The sequence below is a fragment of the Mesitornis unicolor genome, unplaced genomic scaffold (assembly GCF_000695765.1).
Source record: "Mesitornis unicolor isolate BGI_N332 unplaced genomic scaffold, ASM69576v1 scaffold31649, whole genome shotgun sequence".
Classification (NCBI taxonomy): Eukaryota; Metazoa; Chordata; class Aves; order Mesitornithiformes; family Mesitornithidae; genus Mesitornis; species Mesitornis unicolor.
Window position 1 is genome coordinate 6,580 of NW_010208453.1, and position 9,108 is coordinate 15,687.

Sequence of the window (9,108 nt, forward strand, 5' to 3'; positions counted from 1 at the left end):
TTCAGAGTTGTGAGTTTGGGTCACGCTCTGGGGTTTTCTCACACTGTTTCAGCAGTGCTGTTGCACGGTGCACTGCCTTCGTGTTACAGCATTAAAATCAGAGATCACAGGGAGCTGGTAAAATACAAAGTAAAACAACCCCAGAATTCCAAAGTTAACTAAGGAAAAAATAAAACTCTAACAAAATAATTTTGTCATAAAGTATTGTAGGAATGTTTGGATTTTTGTTTTGTTTTTAAAAGACCTTCCTGACCAGTTCCCTGCTACTTTTATGCCTGCAAATTGTAAGCATTGTAGCAAGCCTGGAGGCCAGCGTGCTCCATCCACGTGAGCACCAAGGACCAGAGCTGTCTGCTCCCTTATCTGCAAGGCAGAAACGCTGGTGAAGGATAGGGACGCTGAGGACACAGCTACGGGAAAATATCCAAATGGATGTGGCAAAACTTACCATGGACTGGAGACACGTGCAGTAGAAATGACCTGCACTTCCAAACACCAGGCTCTGCAACACACCCAAGTGCTGGCCCAGCGCCTCTCGCTGCGACTCACATCAGAATTTGTCCCCTATGATCTCAAAGGCTTTGTCAGAAGTGGAAGCAGGGGCTGTGAGGGACACTGGAAATGGAAAACTGCCCCAGCTGTATGAACTGGTTTTTATTTTTACAAGGCTCTAGAGCAGGAGGGTGAATCATCACAAGCAAGTCCTGCAGCAACAGCACATCAGCCACCGATACGGAAGACAGGTTGGTTCAGGAGAGGCTTAGTGACAGCAGCCGGCTTAAGAGTGACAGCTCAGGCTTGAGTAGGTCAGTGGCGGCACCTACCATTCACTCTGCGCTTCCCAGGAGCCGGCATTTGCCTTTGGCTGCTAAAGGCATCTTCCAACCCCTCCTCCCAGGCTGGTACAAACACAAGCCAGTGACACACAACGCACACAACCGAAAAACGGCATCCATATTAAAGGACATGCAAGGGATCCTTCAAAGTCAGGGCAGCAGAGGATTTTCTCCCTACTTGCCTGGACTCATTCCCAGAGCAGCCTCTGGAGCTGCTCCAAGAAAGCTTTTCAGTCGCTGCAAACTGCAGAGCTGGCCCCCCCAAGTGGTTACTCTGAGCTCTCCCTGCAGCCTCTACAGCTTCTCTCAAGTCTCAGCTTGCCCACTGACAACCGTGCATCTCCCCCAGCACTCGGGGGTTTCAGAGCTCCACCGCTGCAAGGAAGGGCCCTCTACTGCACCTGAATCCCACTGCAGGAGGGCAGAAGCCAGTTCAAGCATGGATTTTTCAAAGTGATCTCTTCAGATATCATTTTGCAACAGGAAAGAATCCTCCGAGACCTCTCCCTTACAGAGAAAAATCAAGTGCTACCAAACCTTCCTGCAGTCAGCAATACTTCTTATGTACATAGAGTTAATCCTACGGGTTGATGGAGGCAAAGTAAAACTGCAGTCCCGCAGCCTGAAGGCCTTCTGTCTAGTACGCTTGGTGCCCTTGCTACATAGCATATCCTTTGGGAATGGCTGTCCCCTCCTGCTTTTAAGTTAGGATAATAAAACTTGACCAGAAGTATAGGATACACTTAAAACATCTGCCAAGTTCCACAGCTACTCACAGCCACATAGCAAATCTCACCACTCCTGAGCAGCAAATGAGACCAAACACTGAGCCCGCTTTGCTTATCCCAGTAAGGAGCAGGCATAGAAATGAAGAAGTACGTAAATGTCAGCAGGCTCGGCTGCTAACCCCAGGGGTTTCACTCTGCCACATGCCAGAGTCATGCCCCTGACCAGCAAGACGCACGAGGCACAGCGGACAAAAGGCTCATTCAGAGCTCTGGCATCGCATCTGCCGCCGTGCTTAAAAGGAGGAGGGACGGAGCCCCAGTCTGAAGTGTTAGAAATACTTCAACTGCTTATCAGGGGAATAAAACTGTGAATGACTCTTGCCCTGCACGACGTCGCAGCGCTGGCAGCGCAGGGGCACGCCGCAGTTACGCAGACACTGGGGAGCAGAAGAGGGCTCTGGGGTGCCGGGGAAGGCGCGCAGAGGCGTGCGTGCCAGGCAGGTGGCACCCTGAGCAAGGGGCTTGGCAGCGATTTCAGAAGAGACAAAAAGCAGATGTTTCACAAAAGCTCACTTTCCAGGTTTATTAAGTAAAGTTAACTGAATTGTTTTCATTTTGTGGGGATTCCTTTCTGTCTAACCCGGCGGGTTAGCAGCGTTGCACAGAATCACGGTTGGACTGTGATAACCCAAATACAACTTTGGCTCATCTCACCGCTGACACATATGGAATGACTTGGGGGTTATTACATGCTGTGTCTGCTCGATGCAGGTACATGTACAGATCAGCACAAGTTGCAAATGATAGTTTACATCCTTTCAAAACAGAGCAGGGCATTCAGCAAATGCACTGCAATGAGAAGACATATGAAAAAGAAATTATACAGACTTGCAAATACATAAGAAGTTCAAGAGATGCAAGAAACTTGAAACACAAGAAATGTCAAGGGGAGGGGGAAACACTTAAATTCAGACACAATGTGTTCAAATGAAAACCCAGCTGTAATTTAAATTCCCTTCAAAATGGGAAACATACAGTAACGCAATTAAAGAGAAACCAGGTCTCGTCCTGGGCGAGATGTGTCCAAAAACACTGATGCACAAACAGGTTCAGAGTTCTAAGCAAAACGTCCCTGGGCATTGGTGTACTTGACTCTTGGAGCCAGAGCAAAGCAATTCATTACACTTGCTGGGCCTACTGCTGGGCCGCGGTGGTACAACAGCACGTAGGATTCCAGATGTCAGGGAGAAGGCAGCACGCAAACTGCTGGTTACTGGGAGAAATGCCATGGGCCAGACCTCCCAGGGATTGCCTAGAATAAGGACACCTAATTCTGGTAGCCTGGCCTCCACTGCACACATGTCAGTGTAATGTTCTGCAAGGTTCTTCAGTTCTTAGCTCACTCCTTTCTCAGCCCGAGTTGTTTCTCTCTTGTGCATGAGCACAACTGGCTGTGCAAAACGATCCAAAAAATGTAAGGGACAGGACTAAAGAAAACTGGCTGAACCTGGGGCTGGCTTTCAGCTCCTATTTCCAAATATCAGTTAAAGGTTGGAAATTTATCTACAAAAGAAATAATATAAATGAAATAAAAAATGGCACCGTCCACAAAATTTAAAAAAAAAAAAAGAAAAGAAAAATCTTACAGCACTGCCTCGTAAAAACGGCTTTGCAACGAGAGCTCAGTCACAAAATGAAGGGTTCTAGCTCTTCGTACATCAGAAGAGGAAACAAAGCTAAAAAGTACTAGTCCACATTCTCTTAATAAGTTAAACTTACTTTCCCTCCCCCTGTCTACAAAAGGGGTAGAAGCAAAGGGGAAAAGAGGCTACCAAAAATTTAAAAAAAAAAAAGAAAGAAAAGAAAAAAGAAAAAAGAAAAAAAAAGAAAGTAGAGAGAAGGAGAGAGCGCGCGCGAGAGAGAGAGCAGTCTGTGGTCAGAGGCTCAGAGCAGGGCTGAGTTCCTTTTAAGGGTTTAAAAGATGCAAAACAGTTCCTCAAAAGTTCCCTCTCTTCAACAGTTAGTTCAATGCTGTAGCCATAGAAACTCAAGTACATATTGGAGGGGAGATTCTTTCAGGCAGATCCACCGTCATCCGGAGAGCTGCTCAGCGTGTGTTAATCCTCAATGATTATGGGTTCATCATTCATGGGCTGGCGTAGCTGCACTGCCTGGATGGGCCGGAGGATAATAGGCTTGTAAGGGCGTCTGGCGGCTCGCTTGGCTTCGGAGGAGGAAAGCAGCTTGCGGATTTTCCTGCAGACAGTAAGGAAGAAAGGAACCGATTACAGAGACCAGACATTAAGACATTGCAGGTTTCTCCATTTCTCCATGTGAAACCAGGCCCGCACATGCACGGCTGCTCGCTAACAGGATGGGCTGACGCTGTTTATTTCAGCAATGTCTTCCCTGGGGAGCTTTTGTTTTCTGATTTATAAACCCACCAATGAAGAGGAAACTGCATTCTCTGTTCCAGAATCCTTCCCCTGCAGAGCAGAAGGCATTCTGGTCCAGCCTCGTAGGACTGGGGCCACTGCTCTAAGTGTAACACGTGAAATAGTTATGACAGCCAGTTTCCATACCACTGATTTATTTTGATGCACGCAGACACATCGGTTGGACATGCTGCTTTGTGGGAATTTACAAAACCAAGCTACAACCAAACCTCTTCTGGCAACGTTGGTCACTTCCCTGCCTGCTAACCCATCTCTCTGAGCTCTCTGACATCCCCCAGCCCCAGGCAGGTGCACGCAGCTGCCTCTTCAAAAGAAACCCGGCACAGCACAAGCCAGCAACATTTGGTCTCCCATGGAGCTACGCCTCAAGGCTGAGCTGCCACAAGGGAGCTCCATCACGGCCACTGACCAGTGGACCACTACTGGAGCCTTCCCCCGCACTAGGAACACTAACAGGGTGTCTCCCCCTCTTACTCCTCCCACATTGAGTGTGCCCAACCTAGAAATAGGTAATATTCACATCTTGCATTTGTTAAAGAGTTTCCCTATGTGTTACAAGAGTAACAACAAATCTTACTGGATGCTGGAAGTGGTTTTCCATATGGAGAGAAAGTAAAGGAGAGAATGGAGAAGAAATGCACTGAAGTTTTAAAATTAGCAAAACAAAGTATAAAGAGACAATACAGAATGATTACTCACTTCCTTTTGTCAATACCAGGCTTAAAGCTAAAGGAAGTATCCTAAAAAAGCCCAAATCAAACCAAATAAACAAAACCCCCAAGCAAACAAGAAAACTAGCAACAATGAAAAATGTACTATGTAATTAAAATGAGGACTTAATTTCCAGAGAATGTTGTGGTGGTCAAAGGCGTGTAAAGATTAGAAAGTGATAAATATTCACAAGAGCGGCCCTTCCGTACGCAGCCACCAGCTCAGGAACAGGGGCAACAAGGAGGGTCTGATAAGGAAGCACTGCCCTCCCTTATCAGCTCCTAACTTAACGATTTTCTAACTTGCCATGAGAGACACGATGGTGCACACAGCTTTACAGCCCACAACTCAACCATCTATCTCCCAAAGGCAATTTTTACATTTTTGGTTACACAACACTGTTGAGGCCAAATTTTTCATTCCAAACAAACAAGCAAACAAGAGGAGAAAGGACAAGACACATTCATAGGAGAAACTGGTCAAAATACTGCCCCACCAATTTACCCTCCCCACCACCAGCACTGACAAATCAACAACTTCAGCTGAAGATTTTTCATCAGCTCTGGTGAGATTTGGTCATCTCTTCACCGGCTGCTTTTGCCCACTGAGCAGAACAAGCTGCCTACACAGAGCTCACACACGCAGACACATTCCTTTTGTTCGCCCAGTGTCCCCATTTCTCCAGCGCCTTCTGAAGTTGAAAGGGCACAGGGTGAGGGAAGGAGAGAATGGGGTGGAAAAGTGGAGGTGGGGAGGAAAAACTTAAATCTTGATGTGACTTTTCCAAGCCTCACTCAGCTGCAGTTCACACACTTTTAGCCAGCGGAGCTTCTTTCAGTATCTGCGTGTGCTCAGTCAGATGTGCTGCCATCAAAACACGTCCCGTAGCAGCTCTGGATTCTGATCAGGTCGCTCGCTGCCTCTGCTTGCATAAATTATAAATGCTGAGCTCCTTACTGTGAGGCTTGAATTCAAAAACTTATCCTTTTCAATCGACCAACTTCTCAAACAGTTCCCTCAGAGCTCTCCAGTTTTCTAGCACCGCTCTCCACAGTGCCACACAAAAGGAGGAGGGAGGGCTGCAAAGTGTAAAACTTGAGGAAAACCTACTTTCTGTGACTGAAAACACAGCCTGACCCTCAGCTGGAGGATGATATGCAGATATTGCTGCTAGATTGATTGCTACGGAGCCAACACAAAGCTCAGATTGTTTCGGAGCTCACAAACAAGTCTCACATTCTTGACACTGGAATGCAGCAGATGGTTCAGGGAAAAGTTAGAGGTGAAATGCCCGACAGAAAACCCGTGCCGCTTACAATGCTACATCGCTCAGGCTTCCCTGCTTTTCAGCAGGCTGCCAAACATCTCTTTTCAGCACTCAGCAGTCAGCTAAGCAGCAAGGCTGCCAGACAAAGGAAGCCCTTCTTTTTTTTCTCCTTTTTTTTCTTTTTAAATAGAAGAGATAAGGTCTTACTGAGCTGATAGCTATCACTGCACTACCATTTCTGCGTTAGAGATGTGCCAGTTGCTGTGGGACTGATCTTTCCTGCCTCGGTCAGTGGTTCTGTACGAGCGGGTGATTCGGTCCCTTTACAGTAAATTGTTCTCACAGCCAATATTGCACTTGATGAATATTCTCACTGTACTGTACAGATGAAAGGGCAGGACCTTGTAGTTGTACTGAGACATTACCACCACCGACTTGCAGTATTTCTTGCGGGTTGGACAATAAAGATGTCAAGTGTTTTGTAGATGCAGGATTATGAAATTAGCCTGGAGCACCCAAGGACTGAATACCCTGCATCCAGAACAGCATGTGAATTGGCTGAAGTTGAAGGTCTGTAACAGGCTTCCAGTACTTCTTTACCAGAGCAAGATGACAACAGGAGTAAGGAAACGGCTTCCCCTGAAAATGAAATACTTCTCTCACTCTAGTTTCAATTCTGTAAGGGATCCCATGGCTTACTTTCACAGAGTCTCACAGCAACAGAAAAGGAGAAAGGAAATAAAAGGTAAAGATGTAAGGCGGTGTGAAATATAGAGTTGCATTAAATGCGTCCATAGGAACAACTCTGACAAGGAAATTATTTTCATGTTTCTTCTAAGGTGGGGGTTTCCTGCACCGAAATCTGATCATCAGCGATGAGTAACTTGAATGTTACCAGTCGTAGTTTGTCTGTGAAGCCCATCCTTGATACCAGGCCCACAGGACAGTCACTTGACACTTGAAATGCTTTGATGGCTAAGGAGGAGTTTGGGAATGTCAGGACTCTGACTGCACTTGGTGCTGAACAAATGGATACTCAGAGTAGCACCAAATTTTGCAGTACCATAAGAGACAAAGTGCTCAAAACTCCTGGCCTCCTTGTTCACTCGTAAGGGCTCAGCCACCCAGTAAGTCCCAGGTCCATCTCTGCTAGGTACCTGGAGGGAAAGGTAAGTGCTTCTCTGCCTGCTGGGGCACTGATACTGAAAGTGTTGATAACTCCAGGCCTCAGACCCAGACAGAAGCCAGAGAGCACCACTGCTTGCAGAGAGGGCTGAAAAGCAGGGCTGCAGCTTTGCTCTGACCTTCTTCAAGGTTACCCAGGAGAGGCATCAAGTTCTTAGGAGGAAACTGCACCAGTGTATGTCTCTGCCTTTCTGACCACACCAGGGAGCAGTCCTCCCTTCCTAGGAATAACAGAGCACTGGGAACACATACACACAAAAGCTTTGCTTTAGGGATCAGCTACAGAGCTTCTATCACTGTCAGCAGCCTGTAAACAGAGACAAAAGTGAAATTTGTGCAAAGAAAGTTTCTTTCACTATTTTCATCCTGTGGGCAGACTAACCAGAAGGGCTAGCAGAAGCAGTACCACTAAAGGAGAAAGACGAACACTGCAGGGCTAAATCTCACCTCTACTGGTGGCAAATATAAACCAGCAAAGAAATGAGGCAACTCCGCCTCTGGAAACCCTGTGTCACTTGCAGGTTTCAGTACACAGACACAGGAGGAGAAGTTCTGAGAGGTCATGCAAGAGAGCATGCAGAGCTCCACATATAGGAGGCTCTATTCATCAGCATCACTCAAGCACCACAGGGCCCCCTTCCTGTTATTGAGACACCATGGTGGGACCTCCAAAGGCTTTTATGGGTCTGAACCAGGCGAACTCCCCACCTCAGTCTTCCTCTTCTTATTACCCCTCTCTTACAGGAATTGCTGTGGAAGAAGACAAATCTGCTTTCTCTGGAAAGCAAGTGCACGATTAGGTACATCAGACATGATTGGGTGTATCACAGCCATCATCCACCTCAACACCAGCAGCAGTCTCTACACTCAGTTTGAGGCAACACATCTGCTGGAGAGACCCCTGCCTAACCACAAAATCAGCTGCAGCACCCACAAGGAACACGAACAAAAAGACCTCCCCATAAATCCCCTGAAAGACCAAGTTTCCTACCTGGTTTCTTCAGTGGCCATGTAAAAAACATCGTCTGGTGCATCAATCCAGTTCATCCTCCTCCTTTTCACTGGAGGCATGGATCCACCACGAATTAATCTGACTTTTGTTGGGTATGATTTCCCATTGAGCAGCAAGTTTCGGCTTGGTCCCTAACGTGATACATAAAAAAGTACAATTATGGACTGCAACAAAGCCGCAGTAGCATGTGATTAATCCTCTTTTCCCTTGAGTGCTTAAAGTTTTCATATCAGTTGTAGAGAGTTTATGGTAAAAATTTCCCCTTGTGCCCGTGACTGAACACAGAATTCACATAAAAGCGATTGTTCACAAGCAGCAGAAGTTAGGAACCTTCAATATAGGACAGCAATACTCCAGTGACAGGACAAATAATAAATGGAAGGCATTACCAATAATCTGTTGCTTGTGTCTGAAAGATGACATCAAGTTCAAAAGATTGAGCATAAGACTTAGATTTCAGCTACTACCATAAATACAGATCAACTCTATTGATTTTAGGGAAGGAAATCTAGCTACAAAGCAAATCAAATATAAAACTCAGAATTTACAGTTATCGTGGGGTACCAAACTTACCCATATCCTTTTTGCTCTAGGGAGGTTAATGTTTAATGAGGATAGTATATAATTAAATATGTTGTTGAAAACAAACCTAGTACTACAAAGCTTAGCAGTTTTCATCATAAAATCTTTACAGCATTTAACACCACAGATTTCCCATGTATAACACATTTGCTTTGCGAATCGACACAGGTATCATTTTCCAGACCCACAGCAGCCCCCTTCCACTCCACTGGAAAAACATGAGCTGTTATTAAGAGAGGTGCAGATGAAAGGGAGCAAAGCATTAAGCTTCTCAAATGCAGCTGTCCTTGATCATTTGAAGTCCAGTTCTGCTGCCCCTCTTCCTGATGAT

At 46.1% G+C, this 9,108-nt stretch overlaps 1 protein-coding gene across 1 annotated transcript in view; it reads right to left on the minus strand.

The window, feature by feature from the left end:
• Positions 1–3,681: 3,681 nt before the first annotated feature.
• MTA1 (metastasis associated 1) overlaps positions 3,682–9,108 on the minus strand; it is a gene marked incomplete at its 5' end in the record, with an annotated part of 63,607 nt that continues 58,180 nt past the window's right edge. The window contains 2 exons of the mRNA XM_010192518.1: positions 3,682–3,820; positions 8,175–8,326. Of these exons, the coding sequence (XP_010190820.1) occupies positions 3,682–3,820; positions 8,175–8,326 (291 nt within the window). The remainder of the gene's footprint in view (positions 3,821–8,174; positions 8,327–9,108) is intronic.